This window comes from Phaseolus vulgaris, chromosome 2, assembly GCF_000499845.2.
Source record: "Phaseolus vulgaris cultivar G19833 chromosome 2, P. vulgaris v2.0, whole genome shotgun sequence".
Taxonomy (NCBI): Eukaryota; Viridiplantae; Streptophyta; class Magnoliopsida; order Fabales; family Fabaceae; genus Phaseolus; species Phaseolus vulgaris.
The window spans coordinates 32,002,943-32,029,723 of record NC_023758.2 but is presented as its reverse complement, the minus strand read 5'-3'; the positions used below and the strand labels follow the sequence as shown (position 1 = coordinate 32,029,723).

Sequence of the window (26,781 nt, the reverse complement as noted above, 5' to 3'; positions counted from 1 at the left end):
ATAATCAATGATAAAACTTCGAGAGTCGGGACATTCAACCCAATTAGAATTGTTTTTACAATTTATCTGAGACCGAATATCCCATATCAAGTCCCTTTTGTCTTCTCTCTCTTCAGTTCTTCAATTGTCCTTTCAGGTATGTCCGTGAGGGTGGGGTACCTGCAGAGACACTTCAACGCTCAAGTCAGCTGAAGTGTATCTGATTATCTAGTTCAGAGTTGAAACACTCATTACCTTTTACCATGGGGTGCCCTCTTATTTATACTTTTTCTATTGGGCTTTGTGTTGTGTAAAAATTAGTGTAGGCCAAATGATCTCTTAGTCATGCTTTATCTCTTTTAATCAAGCTTAATCTATTTAATATGTGAATGAATGTGATACTTGATTTGGCCGAAAGGTTGTGCTACCGCATAAGGTGATTGGCCTTTTGGCTTCTCCGTTCTTGGCAAAACAAGAATCATGATGACTTTCTATGGCAAGTGCACCGCCGTGTCAGAAGAAATAATTTGTCCCTAAGGACGAATATTGATCCCACAAGGAACAATGAATTATCAAGTACAATAATCGCTAAATATAAAACAGAACAATTAAAAGTGTGTTGAGAATGGTTGTGTTGGCGATGATCAATAAAAAAATAGACAAAGAACTGGTTGCTTCAAGTTAGAAAAATAGGGATTAGGTTTCATCTATCTCACTCTTATGTATTTTGATTAGCATGTTAACATTATGTTCTTTTATTGAAATTGATGTTCGTATAAAATTCTTAAGAATGTTCCCTAAATATCGATCCCTCGCATAATTATAAGAACAACTTAGAATCAAGCTCATACGTTAATAGCAATTAACATTTCAAGTTTATTCCTAGTACTCAAATATGTTAAGTATTGTTGTTTAAGTCAGAACCTTAAAAATATTTCCCAGTCAAATTTAAGATCCTCAAACATGTCACAAATATTTAAAAGCAAAACAACAATATCAATATTCAATCAAGAACATAATATTATATCATAATTAAATATCACATCAATACATAAGGGTTTGAATAAATTACTTTCAATCCCAAAGGGTAGAATTAGCCACGCATTCTAACACCTTCCATTCTCCCAATTGGTTACAATTCACTCAATGGTGGTTTCCTCTCAATCTGACACACTAGGATTGTGCCTATAGCCCCCTATTTAACTTAATTTGCTAGGGTTAGGTGACTTCTTGCGTTGCACTTTGGGCTTGTTTATAAAATTATAAAATTAGCCCAATTAATCTAACGCATTCTCGTTGCTGAGTTTGACCTTTTTTTTCTATAGTTTGTGCGCTCTGAGCCTTCTAGCTTTCTCCTTTTAACATATATCATTTTTCTTTAGTCCAAATTCCATTCTTTCCTAAAAACCTGCAATTAATACCAAATTTGGGAATAAAATGCTAAAGATCATAAAAAATACAAAAAAATAATATAAATTCATAAATTAGGGATTATTTTATATGTAAATTAGCAATTAATACTCATAAGTGTCTATATTTTAATATGAAATGTTACGGAAATTAGACATGTGTCAAAAATCACTGAAGGAGATAGTTGTTGTTTTGCTGTCAAATTAAGATGATTCCAGCGTAGACCTTTTTAACGCTAGAAAGATGATAGTATAATTGTGGTCAGATGACCCCAAGTCGTCTCCCAACGAATCCAATAGTAAAATTAGTAAACCAGTGTTTGGAATCTATTTGTAAACAATAAAAGTTAGCAATAACAATAAAGATTAAAAAGGGTTAAGATTGTTGTGCAGAAAATATAAAAAAATATTAAAACAACAAATAAAAAGCGGTTGATCCCCAAGTTCTTTCACCATTGAATTCTTCACATGTTCTTTAAAGACTAGTCCTTTCTCAATCCTCCAATAGAGCTAAACCAGAATGAACATGCACCAATCGTATTCAACTGAAGCTCACCAGTAAAGCATGTGGCCACTAGTATAATCAATACCACTTTGTTCCATGGGTATACTCTATGGGAATGCTTATCTCCCCTCTCTTGAATCATGCGCCCAAGAAATTAATTAGAACAATACAAACTAACTAAGAAACCAAAGTTTAAGATAAGGAAGACTCTCAATCATGCGCTCAAGTACAACCTCTCACAAAAACTAGTTTTCCAGGAGATTAGAATATTAAAATAAATGCTATAGAGAATTAAAAAACAAAACTTCTATGGACCAAAACCTCAAAACTCAATGGGAAATTACAAAGGAATCAACCAAAAAGTTTTAACCTTCCATGTGGAGGAAAAACAAAAGAACTACAAAGAAGAAAAGAAACTAAGAAAATCCTATGAAATTCCCCTCCTTCTCCTTGATGCTTATGTCCTTTTATAGGTTTTTCTGCTCCAAGGATCTTGGGAAAATATTGTAGTTTAGATTTTGTTAACCGTTCCCAACTTTCCATAATTCTTTATTTTGCAGAAGATTTGCTTCCAATTTTGTTTCTGAGATATTGTAGTTTTTATTTCCTTCTTCTCCTTAGATTTTGTTTTCTATTTTGATTCAAAGAAGCAAATTGGACTTTTGCATATTTGATCCATTCACAAAGGTAGACACTTCCTTCAAACCATTTACTCTAAAAACACAAAATTAACAAAAATAATAATTAAGGCTCAAATAAACCAAATTATATGAATATTAATTAAAACAATGGATTTATTTCTTATTATAGTCCAATAATCTATGATTAAAGTTTTTGAGTGTGAATAAATATATGCTCATCAGAAGGCATTGAATTGAACATCACTGTTTGCAACAAGAAAAAGACATTTCCAAGTGTTTGTTCAAGATATTGTAAGATTTAAAGAGAAACTTAGTGGTGTGTTGTGATGGGAGCAACAAAAAACTCGCTTAGATGATGGATGCCAAGAGTAATATGAGGATGCGTATTTGTAAGATAAGTGAGTCTTCCAATATGTCTTCGGTAAGAAGAGGAATCGGTAAGAGGTTCGCTAGTTGTGGAAGAAATGCAAATGGGAAAGTTCATGAGTGTTAAAATAGGTGTGAAAGCAAACATGTCGGTGTCATTAAGAAGATCCAAGGTATATTTACGTTAACATAAATGGATTCCTTTATTGATCCTTGCAACCTCAAGAACGAGAAAGTATGTTAGATCTCTTAAATTATTTATTTTGAAGGTTTCATAAAACATTTTAGTAATGTTAGTTATTTGTGTTGTTACGAATAAGAATGTCATCTACATATGTTGTTGAGCTGAAATTAGTGATCTTTAAAAATACGGATATGTATAACCTAGTAAAAAAAAAACTAGAGAGTTTATCCACATTTGAAAATAATGATTTGACAATTTTTTAGTATAATATAATAATGGTAACATTTGAATTAACAAGTAATAGTTTGATAAATATTAAATGAGTAGTTGTATGGATAATATCAATTGTCATATATCACCACTCTATTCTGTTTTTGTTTGATGTTGTGAATTCATTAATGACTTCATTCATTTCAACAATATTTGTGGAAAATGAAAACAAGTGGAAAAGAAAAACTTATTATTATCTTAACCATTTCCCACTACAACTTTATATAGATTTGTCACTAAATTTGGCAAAATGTTGTGTGGAAGGTTTAAAAAGTTAAATGAAGGTGAAAAATTTTCAGGGATCTAGATTTATACGTTGTATTATTTGTGAGTAATATTCCATACAAAAAAAATAAATTTGAAGTGAAAAAAAAAAATCAATTTAGAATATTTCCAATGCGCACATACATAGTTGGATTCTAACTCCAAAGCCCTGTGAATGTGATTATGTAGGAAAAGGACATTTAAAGCAACAAATAAGAAAAAGTATTTGTTGTTGTTTCTAATGTCATGTCCTTTGCCAAATAATATGCTTTCGAAGTTGTTTACAAAAGTGATGAGAACGAATCGGTCTCTCAGCATAATTAATATAAACAAATAAGAGGCCATAAAATATTATTAGTCAATAACAGGTTTTAGATTATTTGTAAAGCATGTTAAGGTGTGATTGAGTCTTTTTCTGGATCCTATATGCGGGCCTATGACACCAAAGATTAAATCAGAAGTAAATAGGAGAGACATCAAATAAGCACGTTTAATTTTTAACTCTCACACACAAGGTGATTTGATGATTTGATTGTATTCGGACAAACTTGACCATCCGAGTAAGTATTCCCGTTATTGTTAAAAACGGAATGAATATAACACTAGAAGCTAGAAGAAGCCATTTTTGGGGGGAATCCTATAAGAAGAATGATTGCCTAAAATAAAGGTGGATAAGTTAAGAGTATGGACGCCCAATAAAATTTGATGAGTCATTTTAACATTAATAGGCAATTGCTTCCTGCACTCAATCAATTTTGACTCGCACTCAACAAAAATTTTAAAATCCCATTCTACCCTTTTTCACATATTTGCTTACGGATTTCAATATCCAGAAGTCATTTTTATACATTCTGGATTTTGAAATCCGGAAGGTTATTTTCATATTTCATTTAAGCTTCTGGATGGTCATATCCGGAAGTGAGTTATGAGTTCCGGATTTTTGTATCCGGAATGGTGTACTGTAAATGGTGCTGAGGATTGAGATCCAGAACTCATTTATGTTTGCGTACGGATCTTAATATCCGGAAGGTTATTTATGCTGTTCAAATAAGCTTCCGGATAGTGAAATCCGGAAGTCACATACTAGTTCTGGATTTGTATATCCGGAACTTTGTAATTTGACTTACGGATATAAATATCTGAAAGGCAAAAATTAAAAATTATTAAGGGTAAAATGGACATTTCATGTGAGTGTGTTGGGTGGAGGTTTGAATTGATATGGTGCAGGGAGAATCAGCCTCATAATTTATGGACAAACAAACTATGTCACAATAGTGATACCGATACCAAGTACAAAGTTTATACACGACAACTTTAAAGGCAAATAAAATATGCTCTTTGGGATACAATACAGATTTTCATAAAGCTAACTTGTGTTTAACTAATTATTATCTATCATAATTGTTATTAGTTATTATGTTAAACAATTAATAATGTTTAGAAATTTTATCTTATTCATTCTCATAAGATTTATTTTGATGTTAGTTAACAAGAAGGGACACATCTATGGATTCTTCTTTTTTTAAGGCTAATAAGGCGAGTGGTTTGAGCAAAAATTCATATCTTCTATTTAGTTATAAAAACTTTTAACTTTAAGTTACTAAAACAATATATTTACATCAATTACCACCTCCATTCATTTATTCATTAAGATGTAAACAAAATACTTTATTGTAAAATTTATTCATACCTTAAATTTACTTAATAATATAATCTATGAATACTTGAGTATAAAATAATCTGTGGATTAGCTATTATGTGACTAATAAATATCTTAGAATTCTTCTATTTAGAGTTTTCTTCATGCACTGCAAACAAAAAAACTACTTATATAAGTTCTGATAACATTAAAATAAACTGTTTACCCGTATATGGAGCTTTTTCAACACTTGTCCATCTCGGAAATTCTTACTAAAATGACCTTTGAAAAGTAAAAATTGAGCGATGTGAAGTAGTCTCAAGTATATAAAAAAAACTACTTGGAACATTTCCCCCATAAAAGAGAATTTGTAATTTAAGATTTTTAATGATTTTTTATACTTTTTAAATGAGCCAGTACCATGCCTGGTTAATTTAGCAGATTTTTAAAAATCTAATTTAAGAATATGCTTATTTTGATTAATTTTATTTTTTCATTTTGTTGAAATACATATTTAAAGATAACTTTATCCAAATGCATTTTCATATTCACCGTTGCCTCTTCTCAACTAGACACTAGATACAGCTAGACTCTAAATCCTAATGCTATCAATAACCAAGAAAAATCTTATTCAAAAATTAAAAAAATAAGATTGAATTTAGAACGTTTCAGACGTGAGAAATTTACACTCGTTAACACTTATAATTGGGAAACAAAATAATGGAACTAGCTATTATCATAAACAGTTGCATGATTTACATTAACATTTATGACAAAAGGGTGAAGGAAGTGCTTAATTCTTACAAGGTTTCATGAACTTTTGAAAGCTGTTAAAGCTTCCTTTGTTGCCATTGAGATAACAGCGTCTGAAGCATTTGGCAGATAATAATACTTCCCTGCAGTATAAAGTTATTTTATGAATATAAACTTTTCTTCCTATTGCAGAAACTAAAATACATCGACTCAGTAGTAAAATTGTAGCACACAAACCTTGGGCAACTCTAGCAATCTCCTTGGCGAAACCCGTTGAGACAAACTTATTCTCAGTGTCGATCACAAGCAAAGACATTCCTGCCTTATATATCTTCCCAGCCACCTCAAGAATTTCATCCTTTATTCAAACAAAGTTAACAGTTAGTTCATAATTGGACAATTCATACATAGAGGTTTCAAAAGGTCACGGGAGTAAATGCTTACTGAAATAACAAATAATGTTTTGCCTTAAAATGAGAGATGAGGAAATCTCATGTTATGTTACAAAGCCTCCCCATGTTCATTGCAAAAATGGTGAAAATATATAATGAAAGTTCAGAGAACGATGTAAACTAACTTTATATTAGCAGAAAGAGCATTACTTGAACTTAATATAGTTGGCTTCTTCACTGCAATGGATAACATGTTCTAAATTTTTGCTGTCAGAAAATGGCTTCCATGTGCCATTGGGATTGGTCATGATGATACCCACATGCCTGATCCTTAATGAGGATGCAGGTTCATTCTAATGACCCCTCCCCTGCTACCTCTTCTTTCCTTGAGCCCAAATGCTTAAGCCTCATGGATCCAACTCCTCACCAACCCCACCATTGGCGAATCCAGAAAATTTCCTCAGTGGGACCAAACATAATTTATAACATTTTCGCAAATAAAATATCACAAGGTTTTACAAAGTGCATATTTCATGAAAAAGAAATATAAAATAATTTAGTTTGAATATCATATTATTATGTTTGAGCTTTACCAATTGTAATATGAGGGCAAAATATAAATTTTAATGCGGACATACTTCTTTTTCATGTAAAAATATCATGTGGGGACAATACAAAGCATAATGTGCACCCGCCCATGCCCACCACACTCAAAAAATGATAAAACAGAATATGACAGTTAAGGTTTGTCATTTGAAAGTAAGTACGAGTCCAATTACAAAGCTTAATCATACCTTCAATTCTTGGGCTGAAGGTTTTGATGCATCAGCTGCAGCTTCAGGGTCAGTAGACCTTTTCAACGATATATTGGCTCTGCCATCAGTGATTGCAACAATCATTATACGTCCAACGTCACCACTTTTCTCCGCATTTAATCCAACCCTAACAGCCTAAATATTTTCATAAATAAGAATTAATAAACTTTAAAAAAAAACTTAGTTAAAACCAATTAAAATGTGATCCAAGAGTCAATTATATTTATGGACAAAGTCCTTCTGACACATGAAAGATGAAACAAGCATCAGGAGGAATTTTATATGAAATTATATAAAGAATTCTCTATAAGAAAATACTGCTCCACCAATGATCAAAACTGACATTATCCATCTCTCTTCTGCTTTAAGTCTATGGACAATGTCATTTTCATATCACTGGAAACCCCTTTTTGCTAAGAAATGTCAACAGTTGGAAATCATTTAAAACATTGAGAACAGTTTTCGAGTAATATATATCAAAGTTCATGGTTCTATAATTTTGACAGTGGTAAAACCTCTGTTCGTTCAAAACTTTGAATATAATAAAATTGATATGAAAAAATCTTCATACCGTTGTTAGACCATGAGCAAGTGGGGACCCTCCACCACATGGAAGCCTCTCAAGACGTTTCCTTGCCATTGCAATTGATCTAGAAGGTGGCAGGAGAACTTCAGCTGCATCTCCACGGAATGGAATTATAGACACCTATTTAACAAGAACAATAATTATTTGGAAAAAGATTATTTAGACGGCATCATAAAAATGAGTCGTGCTTTCTGTTTACTCCAGCATATTATCAATTAAAACTTTTGTATGTTTTAGACTGCATGTGATAAATGACCTCAGAAAATCAAATTTATTGTTCCATCTAACAGTGATTCTGGTTCAAGGATTTGCAATGGAACCAATATGCAAATCATGGTGGTATCTGTAACCACAGCTATGCACAGGTTAAACACTGAACAAGTACCACCGCATGCATTAGTTCTTTCATTAGGTGAGTATGCCTTTACTTTCAAACTACTAGTTCTGTCTTCAGTATGAGAATTCATTTGTTAAAACTACAGGGTGGATTGGTATATGTAATTTCTGAAAATAATATTGATTCCTTTATCATAAATAAATTCATAGATGCTAAAAATTTAAATGACCTAAGCACCTGATCCCTGCTTGTATAACTCTCAGCCAAAAGCTTCAGTGCTGCACCTTTTGCATTCTGCATCCTGTTCAATGCCATGCTTCCACTTGCATCAACCACAAATATCACCTGTGGCGATAATTAAGATTCTTTAAAAGAATATGCATAAAAGCTTACCACAAACAAGTTCAATATTTCTTTAATAACTGCTTTCATAGCAAACATCACAGCAGAGACCTTTGTGATTTAAATTATATTGTCAGACAAAAGCTTTTGATATCAAATCAATTCCTCTGGCTGAGTAAAGATACAAAAATAAAATTGACATTTATATCCTATGAGAAAAATCAGAATGCTTTAATTTCTAATAATCATATTGACGGTAAGAACTTTAATTAGCATGATTTTAGTTCCTGATAAAGGACTAAAACCACACCTTTTTTAGTAAATGTAGGGACTAGAAATGTATTAAATTTTTATAGGACTAAAACCAACATTTTGAAGAAACAAAAAACATATTTTTATCCTTCTTTATATTTAGATTTCAAATTAATTATTGTGAATAGAGGTCCTGAATGAGAAGACATGTACCAATGCTCCTGCTTTTCGTGCCATTCTCTTAGCCCTCATGTCAGTTTTCTCCACAAATACTTTTCTACTGCTTCCAGAGTCTTTTGCCCTTCGCAATTTTTGATAAGGTGCAGCAGCTCTAAGGGTTGCATCAACAGCTAACCTCTTTACAGGGCCCTGCAAGCAGTAACAGCATTTGTTGGGGGAAAAAGCATATACGAAACAATACCAATGGCAATTAAAGATTACTAGTTAATGAGTTTCACAACAGTTGAATTTGAATGCAATGATAAAAATGCAAGTGCATACACAGATGAAAACATTCCAGTGAACAGTGTTTATCAAAATACCAGAGAAACTTTCAACAGCATATTTGATGCTATCTATTTCAATTCTAGGACAAACAAATGGAGTTGGAAGTACCAACCTTCGGAAGCATTGGCTTGATGTATCGACCTCTATCCTCTGAAAATATAACATTTTTTGCCCTGCCAGCCTTCCCTCGGCGCCTCTGTGCTTGTTGGGCAAAGAAAAGTAGTTTTTCATCTACCAAGCCCCCTTCAGCATCAAAAATAAACTCTTCGGGTAATTGTTCTTGCTGCTGTTCATTCTCTTCATCCTTGTCATCCTGAATTTTACAAATACAAGAAGGTGGACGTTAAAACTTAATAGTATCAAGAACATTACTCTTGAATTTAGGTTGAACCTAATTGAACCCCATTAGCTAGCTCATAAAGTGAGAATTGTCGATTCACTAATAAGCTTTACTCCAGCTTGGTATATAGTTGATGTAAGATCTTAACACGCTCCCTCACATTCAGAATGGACATCTGGATCACAGAGACTGTGGGACTTAATTTTTTTGACATGGCACTAAGAAAGTTGTGGGGCTAGGATTGATAAAGGAAAGCCGGGCTAAGTACATTCTCTGTGCAGTTGAGGGTAACCCAATATCAAATCTATGATAGGTAATGCACCATCTTGATTCAGGTTGAGTTTAATTTAACCTCAAAAAGTTAACTCGTGAAGGGGAGATTGCCCAAGCCTTTATAAGCTCTACTTTGGCCACATCTTTAATCAATATGGGATCCATAATTTCGTTCATGAAATCTTATGCAAATAAGTCCATATACAAACATTCATTTTAAAGGAAAGGAAATCACAAGGTCTCCACTTGACTATAATATTCTCCAGTAAATGGACCAAAATCTATACTTTCAAAAAAGGGATTGTCTTAAAAAAATATTTAACTTAAACAAAGGTTTAACTCAACCTCTTGCTCTTCCTCTTCATTCTGTTCTTCGCCTGATTCTTGATTTTGTGGAGGAGGCGGAGGAGGAGGAGGCTGATTTTGTTGATCTGGTGGGCTTTCGGTAACAACTGACCGGGGCAGAATGACCAACTCCACCTGTATCGGAGAATGTATGATAAACAATTTATTGGATAGATTATTATTTTTAAAAAGTAAAAAATAATAGTTTCTGCTGATTATTTTACAAGATGTACCTAAGCCCAATTCATTACTAGTATAAATGCATATATAAAGAGAGTATGAAGATGATCAAGTTAGGATATAACGATCAGCTTTCATAAAACTTCTCTCTTACACACAGAGCATTAAAGCTAAGTTCTAAAGCTAGGATAAAATACTAACCTTCAGCATCTCCTTCAAAAATAATGAAAAACTACGGAAATTATGTCAGAAGATTGATTTATTTTCCTTAGTCCTTTTCGTGGGGAATTGCAGACCATATTGTTAGATCATTTTTTGAAATCACACAATCTGGGGAACAACCAATCTGTTCAGTCAACTTCATTGTCTAGTTTCACTCTTTATACCATTACACACTTAATACTCAAATCCCACTTCCCCTTGTTTTCAATACAAAAAAAAATGAATTATCCCAACTACCAAGAAGGATGCTACCTGGTGTCAAAGACCTGTTAGAAATATCAGCCAAAGATGCTCTGATTCTTGTAGTTGATAATTTTAGAGTAGCATTAAGTTCTTTCAAAACTTCCTCATCATGGTTTCACTTCATAGGATCAAAAAATAAGCTTGACAACAGAAAGCCCAAGGTAAATAATATAAACAAATCCTCAGTGGGCTAACACTCCTGTGCCAAAGCATCAGCGTGTCATTTTAAAACATTAATCTTAGTGAAGTCAAACTATGCTCCTTTTGGAATTGTAAATCAAGGAAATTCTTTTGTAAACTTTTCTTATCATAGGGGCATGATTGTCCTCAACAATTAGCAGGAAATATCTAGCCACAAATCATATTTAATTGAAACAAATTAATAAATGAGTGAAATTTAATTTATGTGTTCTATAAATGTACGAAAAAAATTATGTCAAAGCAATAAGAAACCGTGGTAATTATGACTTTGAAAGTAGTTATGTTAACACTGTTAGTGCATGGACACTTTTTCTTAATAAACAAGTGGCTGCTTTTATATTTTAAGTGCAAAATTGAGGCTAGAAATTGACCCTAATTGATAAGGGGTATAGGTATCCTCACAAAAAGGAAAGGTGGTGGAGAAAACCCCATAATTCAAATTCAAATTCAAACTAACAACTTAATTGGTTCTGCTCCTAGAGAAGGCTATAAGAACTGTAAAGCCAATAGACCAAGGTGTAACTGATGTACCAAAATCTTGTATTCAATTTTCAAGGGAAGCTTACAGCTTTTTTTAGGTCATCCACATAAACTTTTTCACGTCCCTCCAGAGCAGCTAAGCACTTTGCAACACGGGCAGCAAATAGCTCAGCTCTATGTCCCTGTTGTTCATAACAAGTATTCAGAATATCAATCAACATGACAATGATTTCCAAACTGGCTTGATCTCCAAACTACGGCAATGAGTGATACACATAACAAATTAATTGTTCATTTTTTTTCTCTTGAATAGAGTATTTGTAGAATGGAACAGTGTCATGTCACAATGTTTTAAACATCTGTTTTAACTGTCCATGGTATCACCAATTCAAAATTTTGAAATTATACATTGACCTACTAGGTCTTTTATACAGCAGCCTAGTTCTTCCTCTCTCTTTCTCTTCCCTCTGGCAAGTATAATTTACGTGCCCAATGTTATCATGCATATATGACATTAAATATACTCATGAATTGATGCCAAAACAATAAAACAGTTTAAGGGAAGGGCGGACTTTATTATGGGATAATAAAGACTTGTTATTTAATAACCTCAACTCAGCAATCAGTATAGTGAAGGGGAACACAAAAAAAACACAGAATGTTTCTCTTAAAATGATATCCTTAATTGGCCCCGGGCATCATACAAAAAAAATTCTTATGCTCCCATAATTTAAACTGAATTGATCACCAAAAAACAGCCAGTAAAACCTTCAAAATTAATATGAGATTATGAAAAAAATCATATGTTGCAAGCTACAATAGGAAGCATATAGAGAGAGAACTTTTATTATGAGTGAGTAGAGCGAATCACGGCTATTCAGTTAAATCATTAAAGATTAAAAGAGAAAGCCGTGTGACTTTTTTAAGAGCTCACGTGATCATTAACTTTTAGTCCTAACCAGTCATGTATGGTCGTATTGTACAGTCCAGATTAACTACTATCATTCTTTCATAATGTTTGTCCCATTCACTTGGATGATTTGAAGCTTCACAAAATAATTAATAATTTAATATTAATATAGCAAAACCTTGGAAGCATGTTTATAAATTAACAGAAGAATGAAGCAATCAGGAACTGATTTACATAATAGCACAGTAGAATCAACTGCTTCAGAATGGATGTAACCGAATATCTCTCATGTACACCAATGTACCATACAAAAAGGTTTTGTCCAAGCTTAGAAAGAATTGCAGAAAATTTACCTGGCAACCACCTCGTAAAGCTTCAATGACCAGGTATTTTAATTGTTCACTGCTAATAGTGACATCTTTTAGATACTCTCTGGCCAATATGATCTGCATTAGGAAAATATTAAGCAAAGTCAATTAAACAAAGAAAATAAATTATAATAGCAAAGGGAGTGGAGACTATACCAACATACATTATGAAATCAACAATGTAGTCATTGGGCGTACAATATCTCATGTGAGACTCAATTTATAACCATAGATTTTTTATGCATTCCCCATACGGGGATTTACTTACTTTGCTACCTCTTACTTAACATTAGGGTGTCTTTTGGAGCATAGAAGCCCTTTGTTTAGAATGTTGACTAGTGATGAATGGAAGAATTCTCATTTTGCAAATACAAGGGATGGAAGTTCAATTGAAGATGTGTTTTTGTATACAGAATGTTGCATTTCCTAGAATGCAAGTACTTATAATGGTAGATTATTATGTGAAAGTGAAACCAGCTATTGGCTTCACGTACAAGGGAATGGATCGGATTAAAGAAAAGATACAAAAAGAGTTTAATGATGACAAGAAAATGTACTTTACTAATCTTCCAATTGAAATTTCATATTTAGATTTTACCTTTTGGAATGAACTGAAACTAGACACTAATTCAATTTATTTTTCTTTGTCTTGGACTTGGTATTTGATAATTTGGTAATTCGTTTAGGCAAATTAGACTTAAGTAATTAGGTATTTAAGTTGCTTTTTTTGTCACGTGAGTTATGATTTGGTTGACATGCTTTCTTTGTCATGGTTTATGATGAACTTAAGTTTTATCAAGTATTTTAAAGTGTGACGTTGTGACTGAATTTTTTTTAATTAATTACTCATAAGAGTATATATCTCATAATTATGGAGGAGTAGGATCTACAATTATATTACAATCCCACGATTTATGATTTTGTGAGTCCCTAATGATCCCAGCCATAATCTTGATTTTGACTTCCTTGCCCATAGGTAGTAGCTGTCTATCATAAGCCCCATTCATTTTATGCAAATCATGTAATGAATGTGAACCTATCTGTCATGTTTACAATCTTACAGGATAAGTTCCTTTTATACAAACAAAAAGAACCCAACAGAGTTTTGCTTCCTAGGTCAGTAGATTACAACCTCATGCACATGGACGTATGTGGATGGTAGGCATAACATAAAAATTGGATAGGCTCTAATATTGTACTAGAAATAGATCAGATCTAACTAAATCTCTAGCTCAAAAGGATGGAGAATTACACAAGCCTTATAAGAAGTATTGACCATATTACCCAACTAGGTAAGAAGATCCTGAAGTTTGCAGGAGTGAACATTCAGAGCATGAAATTTGTAAGGTTAGACATTTACAAGTGGTCCAACATCAAGACTTGATAAGCTAGCAAAATGAAGGAGAACTGTCCAAGCCTTATAAGGAGTACTATCGGGACATTAATAGCCTACGTGAGACATCATAACAAATAATTTCTTTACTATTCATTTTCAAGTTAGTAGATCAAAATTAAAAAGGTGCATGTTAGGATGAATAAGAATGATTACAGGGGAAGAGAAATTGGATGGGTCAGTTTCTGCTAGAAGAAAACTAGGCTCAGTTCAAGTCATTGATAACTGAATTAACAGTTAGTTAGTTAGTTAGTTAGAGATACCAACTGAATTAAGAGAGGGAGAAATGACAACGAACAAATAGTAGGATGAATATAATAGATAGGTTTGGATTTGGAGTAGAGGTTGGGAGGAAAGAAAGGACTTGGATTTCCTGGGGTTGATAGAGATGCCTAATTGTAACTCCAGTTTTTCCATTTCCTAGGGTTTAGGGTTTTTCCATTCAGATTCAAGGAGATTAATATTCAGACAAATTTCTAGTCTTTCTTATTTGTTCTTCACCTTTCTGATCAAGTTTTTATTATTTCCCTGGTAAACATACCTGGGTTTTTGCATTGTCGGTTTCCTCTTCAACCATCTCAAATACTTGGCGAGTGTTCTCCTGAAACTCTGTAGCAATTCCAACAGCTGCAACACGGTTTTCAAAACTCATTGGAAGATCTGCACTGCAGAAGGGCGCATAGTTAGAAATAAGAGAGGTGATCAAAATTTTGACAATTCATTCCATTGAATATGTATTGAGTCAGGGTTTTATTACCCACTTGGTCTTTTTTTTATTCATAAAAATTTAAAAAGCTTTTTAACGAGTCTTCTTTACCATGTCAGATGCCAGAAATAGAGAGAACCGGGGGGGAAAGATCATGGAGCAAAGCGGGGGCAGGAAACTGAGGCAGAAAACACTAAGAATTTCATCATTTGAGGAGGGACTTCAGTGTGTACAGAGGGTAACAGATACAGATGACGGTTTCATGACATTTTCAATCAAACTCTAAAAGTTGTTTATTTGGTATTTAACTAGGTTAAAAAATTCCCTACTTCATTAAATGTTTTATCCAAGTCTCCCTATCCCCATAGTCAACATCCTTTGAGAACCCCGTGGAAACCTAAAAAAGTTTATTACAGCAGTACCTTAAATTAACCGCAATGCGATCTAGCAAATGTTCACGAACAGCACCCTCGTCTGGGTTATAGGTGGCAATTAGAAGGGGCCTGCAAGGGTGCTTGAAGCTGATCCCCTCTCTTTCAACAGTATTTACTCCTTCAGTCAATACATTAAGGAGCAAATTACTGATACTCTCATCCAAAAGATTAATTTCATCAACATACAAAACACCTCTATGAGCTTCTGCAAGTAAGCCCGGCTGGAAAACAGTTGTGCCTGTTTTCACGGATTCCTCAACATCAACCGATCCAATCAGTCTGTCCTCCGTTACTCCAAGAGGAATCTAATGTATAAATGAACATGTGATTTTTTTCAATAGAAAAATAATTTCTGCAGGGACAGTAAAAAGAAAATGAACCTTGGGTGGCTGAACAAAATAAAATATATGCAAAGCTTACTTGGTGAACAGTACCTGAACAAAGGGAGACTTGACAATACGAGTTTTAATACTTCCAGCAGAATCGTATTCCAGGCATTCTGTAAGACCGTCTTCCCACCTGCAAACATTGAACCTCTCCATTTAAATTAAAAATAATGAAACAAAGGAAAGACAAGATCAAAGATATTTTTTATGTCAAAGACTCAAGGATAAAAGCAAAAAAGAGGACCAGCGAAATTGCTTCATCCTGACCAGAAAGATGTTATGTCAATCAGGGTTACCAAGATCGATTTAATAACTCTTCACCACAAAAGAGAGCAAAGCAATGTTTCATGTGGATTTACTATAGGGTGAATTGGCATATCTAAAAGATGACGCGCAAATTTAGCAAGTCGATATACAATAAGAAAAATAACAGCGTTACAACATTATCAATTTTGAATGACCAAATCATGTTCCACTAAAACAGTACAAACAAAATCACGCCACAAGATTACAGTGGTGATGTGCCCCTCCTTTAAGATCATATCTACTTACATGACATAAAAAACAATGTCACCTATTCATATTGGTTTTGTCTTGGTGCGTTAGAATAGTCAAGTTTTTTTAATTCTCAAAGCTTGTAAACTTTTTCTTACAAGTGGAAGAAACAAGTGACCTTACTCTTCTGGGCAAGATGGATCTGCATTGGCTATGGAACCCACTACTACTTCAATAGGAGGCAGTACTGCATGCAATCCACGTGCCATTACAGTTTTCGCAGTTCCCCGCTTTCCTGATATGGCAATTCCTCCAATCCCAGGGTCAGTTGCCCCAAGTAGAAGAGCAGTTTTTATAGCATCCTGAAGAACAACTGGAACTAGTAAGACTCATCCTTCAATACAAGACCAAAATTGATTTGCATTTGCATATTTAGTCATTAACTATTAAATTGTGTTGTAAATAGAGCTACCTATCCACCAATTTTCTCTCCTCTTCAATCATTTCTTGAAATAAAAAACAAAATTCCACGAACTGCCTGTGCAACAAACTACCTATAATCCATTTTCAATATCCCGCGCACTCACGTTAAATTTTCCTCTACGTAAAACATTATATTATACCTTTTCACACGCTTTCGTAACAAATTAATCTTCACAAGGAACATATGTAAATCAGATTACATTTAGAATACAATGTCACATTGAATAAGCTCAGGAAAACATATCTAACTACTATTTCCAACGAGAAAGGAACACTGCACGCAAAATATTTGAATGAAAGAAGCAGAGATTAGAAATTACTTGGCCTACAACAGCAGCGAGGGGGAAATATTGTCTCCCGTAATTTGTGTTGTTCTTCTCAGAGGTAACCGGAGCTCCATTTTCAGATTCAGCGCGAATAATTGGAAGACGTTTTCGAATGCGTTTGGTTCGATAGGAAGTGCAGAGAGAGTGAGAGGTTTTGGATCGGAATGCAGCAAAGAGAGAGTGAGATTGAAGATTAGGAAGATTAGCGACGGTTGAAGCTGTGTATGCCAGAGCGAAACCCATTTCAGAGACTCTCCCTCATCAAATCACTTCCAACTTTCTTATTCAATCTTATCCCTTCCTCTTCTTCTGCTTTCTCTATCATTATTTTTATTGTAATAACAATTAGCCTAAACTCATGCTCTTCTTGTGTATCTACATTTTTATTAAAATAATATAATTTTAAAAATATATAAAATAAATATATTTACAGAAAAATCATTAAATAAAAATTAATTGTAGAGAAAAAATAATTAGTTACTATATAACTAAAATAAAGATTATTTTATAAATTAAAAAATTATTAATATTTAAAGTAGTTTTTATTAATAATAAATATTTATAAAATGGTTTCTAAATTTTTATCTAAATTAACTATTAATATTTTAATTTTTAAATTAGTCTATATAAGACGAATAGAAACTAATTTAAAATATAAAATAACAAGTAATTAAAATATTGATAGTTAATGATTAAATACTAATTTAAAAATTATTTTATAAATTTTTATTAATAATAGAAATCACTTTAAATACTAATAATTTTTTAGTTTCTAGTATCCAATTTAGTAATTATAATGACTAAATATCTTTGGTCTAATTATTATTTAGTCAGTAGTAATATTTTTAAGAAAAAAAAGTTATGCAGGTACTGTGAAGTATAAATGGAAATTATTTGAATTTAGTAAAAAGTAAAATAATTATTGTACCTGAGTGGAGAGATGGGGCCCAGGCACGGTCGGTTGACGTGGTGTAATTGCTGACGTGTTGATCTTCTTCTCCTCTGGTCGATTGTCCTTTCTTGCTGTCTCCTTTGGTCGGTCGTCCCTTCGTGCTATCAACTTCGGTCGGGCGGGGGAGGGTACCTGCGAAGGCACTCCGACGCTCAAGTAAGTATGAGATTCTAAGCGCAGTTTCGTAAGTGAATGAAAACGTACCTTTCTCTGGCTTGAGCACAGTATTTATAGGATTGCCTAATGGGCTTTCTATCCCTTGGGCTCAGGGTGGTTATGGATATGTCTTGTCAGTCGTGCTCCGGAATACCCGGGGAACATATCTTCTCTAAACGCATATTCCTTATTCTTCGGAGGTGTATCTTAACCACCTTAGCTTGTCACATAAATGCCCTTACATTTATTGTGTATACGGCCGGTCGGCCACGTGCGTTCGTTTCCATTTAGTGTATAAGGCCGGTCGGCCACGTGCGTTCGTCCGGTGCCTACCAGTACAATTATATTAAAAATGACACTAAAAAAAATATAATATAAGGTAAAAATAAAAAGCAATTATCAAAAATAAAATTGTAATAAAGTAGGTAAAAAATATCATAAAAAAATAATTTTTATCCGTGGTTACCATTATACAATAAAGACTCTTCATTCAATCTTTTATCACCACATTGTATTATACATAATTTATTTTACAAAATTAAAAAATCAATTAACAAAAATAAGTTAGTTAGAAAGGTTAAAAGAGTTTATATGTATACACACACTTATCAAGAATGGGGCTCACGTGTCTTTGGAGATTTTGTCTCTTTCCCTATGAAACAGTCAGAAATGGTTTGGCACGTGAGTACAAATGAAAATGAAACTTCTTCTATTAGGTTTCAGTTCTACTAATAAAACTTACTCAATGTGGATATCAAAATGATTAGTTAAATAGTAATTATGAACCCGAAGAAAAATTAATAGTGATTAGAACATTTTAGGAAATAAGTATAAAATTATAGTTTTTAATTGAAAGTTAAGATTGAGGTTATATAAAGTAGCATCTATTTGGGTATATTTAACAAAACTATTAATATAAGACAAAATACATTATAAATTATTATATAGATAGTTTGATTGATTTTAATAAATTTTTAAATATTTTAATAAACAAATAAAGTCACTTTTTTATATGAAATTGACCTTCTTTATTTTGATTCTTTGTGTAAACAAAAAAATGAAATGGATAAAAATCATAACTCCTAAAAGGGGAGTAGAAAAAAAAATCAAGAGAAAAAAAGGTATCATTGTTTATAGATAACTCAGGTTTGATATCTTCACTTTCTTAGGAAGATATATCTGTTAATTCCTATAAATGCTTTCACATATTGATGTGGTTAAAGTGTAAATTGATTTATGACCATACTAAGTAAGTAATATATGAAAGTTTTGGGTCATCTTATAGATAAATTATAGGCTTTCAATATTTGTTTTTGATGTGTAAGTTAAAAAGTAAAAAAAACAAAAGTATTTTAATACGTAACGCAGATGAGTATGGATAAGATTCTTGATAAATTCACAATTATATAAAGACAAAAAAAATCTTTTAAATGTTTTTCACTTTCACAACATGATCATTTATGTTGTATTGTAAATTTTATTTTATAAATCAGTTTTATGAAGTTGAATTAGATTTAAAATTCACTTTTTAATATGGTATCAAAATCAACTTTACTCACTTTATAAGTCGATTTGATGGAGTTGGATTAAACTTAAATTTCACTTCTTAATAAGATATCAAAATCATTTAAAGTCTCTGAATTTTTTTTTATATAACTATTTTATTCCTTCTACTACTTTTACAACATGTTGTCTCTAAGTTCATGATCTTTATATATTGTCTCCAATAAACTTCCATTTTAATATATTTATTTATTTTGTCACCAATAATGATTGAGCTTAACCAATTAATTTCTATAAAATATTTTTATTACATATAATTCCTATTCATTGAAGTGTGAGTAATGAAATCTAATGAATCATGAAAATCTACCAATCTCTGCAGCAATGATATATTGATGGTAGGAACGAAAATTAAAATAACTATATTTCTAAATCTTAACAAAGAAAAGAAAATCAAACATAAAATATTACAAAGATGGGAACATGCCTGATTGAAACATGATGTTATTAATTATGAGAGTGAAACATTTCCGTATTTTTTCATGTTTTAAATTAAACATGACTTATTTAAGACTTTATAAATTAATCTTAAAATCCTAACATATAAAAGTTTGAGTTAAAGATGATATATAAGTTCATATACTTAATTATAATTTTCTATTTTAAAACCCCAGCAAGTAGTTCATAAAGTTATTTAAAGCTTTCACAGTGAAACCATTGAGAGAATTTGAAGATGATGGTATGAGATGATTTAAAATATTTTTCAGAGTAAACCTCCCAATGCCTCAAAAAATGGCAAACATGAGGGCCATCTTTCTCTTTTTCCCTGTCTTGTTCTTTTTTCTGTTTCAGTGAACGGTTACCATCTGATCACATAATGCAGAAATTGTCGAAAGAGACTCTTGTGTCTGGAGCTATGGGATTTGCTAAATGGGGGAATGAGAATCAACTAAAGTCTGAAATTTGAAAAATCAAAACTTATGCTAAACATGCAAATTGAAAAGGGAAAAAAACTTGAACAAAAATTTGTTCTAAAAATGAACTGATATTAGGTCTTACACAACAGATGCAGAGAGGTTACAGTATAGGGATTAGTGAAGAACAAGATGAACATAGCACTAACAATGGAATTGATGTGAGAATAAAGAACATCTGATCTTATGATCTATGCACAATTCTTGCTCAGGTCCTTCCGAAGTTCTGGTGGGGTCTTGTCTTGAATTGAATGCTAGATGAATTGTCTCTTGTGTTCTTGTCATGCTAATTGGGTTGTATTAGGAATGGTAGACACAACTAGAGATATTTGTTTCACCCATTTCTCTCTTTTGAGAGTTTAGTATCTCTAAATTGATCTTCATTACTGGTCATCATCATATATTGGTAAAACTCTTTCATACAATTAGAAACAAAGAAAAGAAAAGAAAAACTTATATAAGAGAGACTCTATCCATCACTACATCACTATTTCTTCTTCTTCTTCTTCTTCTTTATGATGCTTGAAGAATCTATCTTACCTCCTTGATCTCCAAGCTGTCACAGAAAACAAGGTACGGTCCTGCCAGTAAATCACTGCACAACCATTTTCCTCCCTCATCCTATAACCATTACAACCATAGTTCTCCAAGAACCTCATTGCCTGAGTCACACCTTGAGAGCTAAAAGGCACATTTGCAAAGCCAGATAAATCAAGTCTCTGGATCCACTTATCCATCTTTTCATGCCTTTCCCTTCTTTCAGCTCCCTCACAAGCTACTATGTTCTTGATTTCCTCACCCAAAAGCATCTTCTCAATCTTGATTCTGTCCAAGGATGCTCTGGAGACAGTGCATTCCAAACAATCAAACAATGCAGCATAAGAGTTCAGAGATTCTAGCAGCCTGTCCATCAGGTTTGAACTGTTGTGATTGAAGTCTTGCTCGGTTACAACCATGATCTTTGGTGATAACCCCCACAAGGCATTCAGAAAGCTCTCCGATTTCATTGAGGCAGATGAAGACCCGGGTGAGGATGAAGCTGAAGCTGAGGCTGAATCTGGACTTGGGCTATAGCCATGAACCATGTCCTTTTCAGCCAAATCACCCCGTGTGTTTGGGTTCATCTGCAGGATTTTCTGCAGTTGAATTGCATTTGAATTGTTTGAAGATCTTCTTCTGGAGGCATCATCATCCAAGGCCAAAAGGGAGTGTAACTGCAGAATGGAACTAATTGCAAGTGCCTCCCCAGTTTTCACCCGAAGTTTGTCAAAATCAAGATTTTCTATCTTGCTGACAACAGGGTTGAACTGGAATGCAATGTCCAACTTTTCTGCCTCTTCAGTGAGTTTATGAGCCATCTGATCCAGAACCTCTTTCTGGTGATGCACCCCAGTGATTCTCAAATGAGGAGAACCTTCAGGGCGTGCACTCAGAACACGAAGGAGAGCAATCCACTGTGCTGGCCCAGTGGCACTGAGATCAATTACATGCACCATTTTCTCCCCTTCCATGGCCTCAACAATAGCCTGATTTGTGAGAATATATGACATCTTCAAGAACGGGAAAAGCTCAAAAAAGAGCTTCTGAACAAGAATTTCATCAGACACCATGGCTATTCTGGTGGAATTGAGTGCCCTGTGGAGGCCAGGCCATGTTTTGAGGATCCGATCAGCGAGTGCTTGGGTGAAATATGCAGCAACTCGCTGTATGGTATCCCCATCAGGAGAAGCAAGCTGAGAAATCTGCTCAAGCAACATGTTTGCATTTTCAAGGCTACCATTAGCTACATGATTTGCACAACCGATCAACAAATGGATCAAATACAAACCCCTTTCCTCAGATTTCAGTTCTCTAAGCCAGGGATAGGGAGATCCTATGCCAGGTGAAAGAGACATCATGGAAAAAAACTGAAGGGGTGAAGAAGTTACAGAAGATGACCCTTCTTCTTGAAACACAGATTCCATGAAACCAACCACAAAAATCTTATATAGACCTTGAGATAACAAAAGAAAAGGTGGTAAAAAGGGTAATAATTATCAACACCCCACAACACTTTACAATGCTAGATATCAGAAGGGAAGGTAAAGGGACTTTTTTCCACGAATTTCAGGAAGCGGTGATGTAAAAACGAGAGAATCGTACCAAAACCACATTTTCGGAACCCAACAAGGAAAAGTGAAACCGTTGATGGGTTATGCAATTGAAGAAGAAACAAAAAGAAGCCCCCTTAAAATGCCGAAGCTTGGTGGTGTGAACACTCCGAAAAAGCAGAAGCGTGATGAATGAGGTTGTGGTTGGAGCGACGCAGCAGCAGCAGCAGGGGTTTGGAAGAGTGGTTCATGGGAAGAGAAGAGAAGAGAAGGTTGTGTGGAGAATGCGTGAAGGGGTTCTCTTGTCTTTATTGTTTTCTTGTCCTTCACTCGTTAGTGGAGTGAGGAACTGGTGAGAGTCTTGGTTCGGTTGTTTCTGTCTTTATCTTCCCAAAACTTTGATTTCTCTCTCCACACACCTATGTAGAAATATGGAGATATAACTATATTTTAGATATTATATATATCTAAAATAAAATATAAGATTTATATATTATATATTTTTAATTATATAAATTAATAATAAAGATTTATATGTATAAATATGTTTCAGTTTTTTTTATAATAAAAATATTTTTTTTATAAAAAAATATTATTTCATTATTTTTTAATTATAATAAAAATTATACAATAAATTTGAGTTTTTAAAAAATTAATGTATTTATATTTTTTTAAATTATGTTAGAGTCATGTTAGAATGGTTAGAAATTCAATAAATATTTTTTTAATTTGACACTTCACCAATGCGTATCCTATAATTATTAGACATGTTAATTAAAAGGAGTGTTCGAGTCTCATAACTTCATACTCTACTCTCTAGAAGGTGCGTTTGTTTCATCACTCAACACACTCCAAAGGTTAAGGTTTGTGTGTTGTGTTTAGAGTCCTTCCTTTGTCTTGACCTTGGGTGGATAGGGAATCGGAGGTGGGGGAAAGTGCTTATAATATTCCCTAAGGTTGCAAGAATCCAAACATGCCTTAGCAAAGACAAACATTGGCCTCAGATTTGTCTCCTAGCAGGGTGAGTGAGAAGGGCAAGAAAAGTCCCTAAAAGCTTCCAAGAAATGGAACCAAACAATTACAATTACAAAAACAAATGCTAATATCTTATTCTATGAAAGACAAAGAGACAAGGGTGTTAAGGAAGACTCCAAAACAAGATTGTGCATTTATCTGTGTTCGTGGATTCTTAGGTGGCACTTCCCAACACAACCCAAATTACCAAACACTTCCTCCTTAGTGCCGCCTAATCAAATCACAACATAACTCTATTGCTTTCTATTTACAAACTCCAATTATCTCTATCATACTAATATCTCACGTAAGAAACTTCTTTATTGTTTTGTTGGCTAGACAAACTTTTTCTAATCAACTTTCCAAAAATAATTCCTCATCAAATATGTCTATTATTGCTTCTTTTGGAATAAATATTGTAATTAATTAACATACGAAAACTTTAATCTCCCCTAAACTCTAAACTCTAAACTCTAAACCACAAACTACAAATCCTATACCCTAAAACATAATCATAAACCCTAAACTATAAACCCTAAGTATTTGTACTACACAGAAATTATTAAATAAAAACTAATTTTATAAACTAAAATAATTAGTTATTATTTGACTAAATTAGGAATCATTTTATAAACTAAAAAATTATTGGTATCTAAAATAGTTTCTATTATTAATAAAACTTAATAAATAGTTTCTAAATTGATATGTAACAATTGTCAAGGTTTTAGTTGCTTATTATTTTATATTCTAAATTAGTCTCTATTAGTTTTTTTTAAACTAATTTAGAATTTAAAATATTAGTAGTTAAAACTTATGTAACTAATATATATACCAATTTATAAATTCTTTTAATTTTTTTATTAATAATAGAAACCACTTTATATGCGAATAATTTTTAGTCTTTAATCTAGTCAATATAGTGGCTAATTATTTTTGGTCTTTAAGTTTGATTACTATTTAATGATTTTCTTATAGTGTTGTAGTATAAAAATATTAGAATGAATTCTTATCCGTGTTTTTTTACATAACAAACGAATTTCAACGGTAAACTATATTATAATATTATAACATTCACGTTGAGTTAATATGAAATATTTCAACATCATAGTTCACTGAAAATTAGTCTCTCATCATGTAAAAAAAACTCACAAAGACTCATTCTAATAATTTTTTTACTACAACTGCTCAGAAATATAAAGTTTAGCATAAAAATAAAAATCAATTTTATGTGAAAGTACAGTAAAAAAAAACAAACATATTTAACCCAATATTTTTTAAGCTTAATTTCTACATATTTCTTCTAATAAATAAATAACACTACTCAATAAGTGCTAATAAATAATAAAGTTATGTTATATTTATTTATTATCATTATGTCATATTTATTCTTTTCAAGATTGCATTTATATTATGTTGCGTCAAATAATCTATAACATCTTACGACACCTTAAGATTTTATATTGATTTCAAATTTTTATACCAAAATAAAAATGCATACTTCCTATAATAAACAAAATATAATCATTCTATAAATAGTAATGAAATTATCACACGTTTTTTGTCATTAAGTTATATTATATTTATTACCATAAAGTCATATTACATTTATTGTATTGAAGTCATGTATCATATTTATATTATGTCAAGTCATGCACTAATGTCCCTATTGAACTTAAAAGTTGAAAACTTTTTTTTCAAATCACTGTTTATAAAGTATTATTTAAAACTGGTGCAAAATACTCCAATTAGTGCTGTTTAAATAAATGCTCCTATTAACCATTTAAAGTAGTCATAAAGTATAGAAAGAAAGTTTGAACTATTGAAGAATAATTCGTCATCAAATGGTTCAAAATTAGGGATCACAATGCGGGACGAGTTATGTGGACTGGTTCGTAGTCTGTTACCAAAAAAATTGGGATGGACTCACTAATTTAGTCCGTTAATCCATTTAGACCTGCTTCGCTGACTCATTTATATCCGCTCTGCACAACCCGCAATTCACACGGGTCAACAACGAAGTGAAGAGAGTTGATCCGCTAGCCCACATAAATAGAAAAATAATTATTTAATTTTTTTTTCATTTACCCATTATTATAGTGTAACCTTTATTTTTATTTTTTAATTATTTAAAAAATTAATTTTTTTATCAATAATAAAAAATAAATAAATAAAAACCACTTTAAATAAATCTCAAACAAATTATAATTCTACAACTATCGACTCTACTATAAACTAGAAGCATGAGAATGTTTCAGAATCATATCATATTACTTCTCAATAAAAACTCATAAAAATATAGTTTCCAAAATATCTCTCATTAATCTTCTTAAAAAAAAATCATAAAATACATTTATGTTTTCAATTCTTATAAAATAGGAAAATTAATAAAAACATCCTAAATTTATTTTGTATTAATTTAATCTCTATTAAATATAAATATTTTTTTAATCCTCACGGTTTATAAAGGGACTAACAAATTCACTTGTGTTTTGTTATCGTTATGTTCCATCAGCATAAAAAATCATAAATTTATATTTATATTTATATTTTACAATAAATAAATTAATATTAAGATTTTTTAAGAAATTTTTTATTAGTTTTTTTATTAACTATTCACTTGAATGGAAAACATAATTTACCTAAAATTATAAGACTCTTTTCAAAGTTAAATATACAATGTACAAAAATAAATAAATAAATTTTGAAATAAATTCTTTGGGAAATGAACAAACTGTTGGGAAAAACGCACGCGGAAGCAACACACATAATCACAATCAATTGCAGAAAATAAACAATAAACAACACAAGATTTAACGTCGTTCAGTCGCCAACTGCAACCTACATCCACACGGGCATTTCGTCTTGTTGCAGACCAATTACAAATACAATGATCTCTTTAAATAAAGATTATAAAAGGGACACAATGATTAAACCCACTCACTAAACATGGTGTCTAGTCAGCCCAACCCAATTGGTCTTGACTTCATACTCAACACAAACATGTGTACATATATATTATAATCCATGGATGTATTTGATAGTTGATAATGTCATTGAAACAAAGGT

At 32.3% G+C, this 26,781-nt stretch overlaps 2 protein-coding genes and 1 long non-coding RNA gene across 5 annotated transcripts; all 3 read right to left on the bottom strand.

The window, feature by feature from the left end:
- Positions 1 to 981: 981 nt before the first annotated feature.
- Positions 982 to 5,553, bottom strand: LOC137811491 (uncharacterized). Of its 2 annotated transcripts, none has more exons than XR_011081091.1 (2): positions 5,484 to 5,553; positions 982 to 1,387 (listed from the first exon to the last, which is right to left on the bottom strand). It is a non-coding gene; the product is annotated as an uncharacterized lncRNA (long non-coding RNA). The 2 variants fall into 2 exon arrangements; XR_011081092.1 differs by lacking the exon at positions 982 to 1,387 and adding an exon at positions 1,669 to 2,025 and having other exon boundaries at positions 5,484 to 5,539.
- A 409-nt stretch (positions 5,554 to 5,962) lies between these two features.
- Positions 5,963 to 17,384, bottom strand: LOC137811490 (magnesium-chelatase subunit ChlD, chloroplastic). Of its 2 annotated transcripts, none has more exons than XR_011081090.1 (15): positions 17,021 to 17,384; positions 16,401 to 16,579; positions 15,771 to 15,855; positions 15,325 to 15,641; positions 14,738 to 14,861; positions 12,789 to 12,881; positions 11,612 to 11,707; positions 10,200 to 10,334; positions 9,354 to 9,554; positions 8,948 to 9,103; positions 8,378 to 8,485; positions 7,789 to 7,923; positions 6,613 to 7,352; positions 6,248 to 6,368; positions 5,963 to 6,153 (listed from the first exon to the last, which is right to left on the bottom strand). XR_011081090.1 is itself a non-coding variant. In XM_068613272.1 (15 exons), exons 1-15 carry the CDS (start codon positions 17,267 to 17,269, stop codon positions 6,068 to 6,070), a joined length of 2,241 nt encoding a protein of 746 aa, XP_068469373.1. In that variant the 5' UTR covers positions 17,270 to 17,384; the 3' UTR covers positions 5,963 to 6,067. The 2 variants fall into 2 exon arrangements, 1 of the variants encoding a protein (XP_068469373.1); XM_068613272.1 differs by having other exon boundaries at positions 7,197 to 7,352.
- A 3,278-nt stretch (positions 17,385 to 20,662) lies between these two features.
- Positions 20,663 to 23,116, bottom strand: LOC137811489 (scarecrow-like protein 3). Its single transcript, XM_068613271.1, has one exon. The coding sequence runs from the start codon at positions 22,573 to 22,575 to the stop codon at positions 21,148 to 21,150; it is 1,428 nt and encodes a 475-aa protein (XP_068469372.1). The 5' UTR covers positions 22,576 to 23,116; the 3' UTR covers positions 20,663 to 21,147.
- Between the last annotated feature and the right edge of the window lie 3,665 nt (positions 23,117 to 26,781).

Bases quoted from the DNA above. Each gene is read 5' to 3' on its own strand.
- LOC137811490 (XM_068613272.1), bottom strand. From the start codon at position 17,269: ATGGGTTTCGCTCTGGCATACACAGCTTCAACCGTCGCTAATCTTCCT. The intron at 11,708-12,788 runs GTAAATTTTCTG...TATGAACAACAG, and splicing joins CTTTACGAGGTGGTTGCCAG to GGACATAGAGCTGAGCTATT. The intron at 9,555-10,199 runs GTTGAGTTAAAC...TGTAAAATTCAG, and splicing joins ATGAAGAGGAAGAGCAAGAG to GATGACAAGGATGAAGAGAA.
- LOC137811489 (XM_068613271.1), bottom strand. From the start codon at position 22,575: ATGGAATCTGTGTTTCAAGAAGAAGGGTCATCTTCTGTAACTTCTTCA.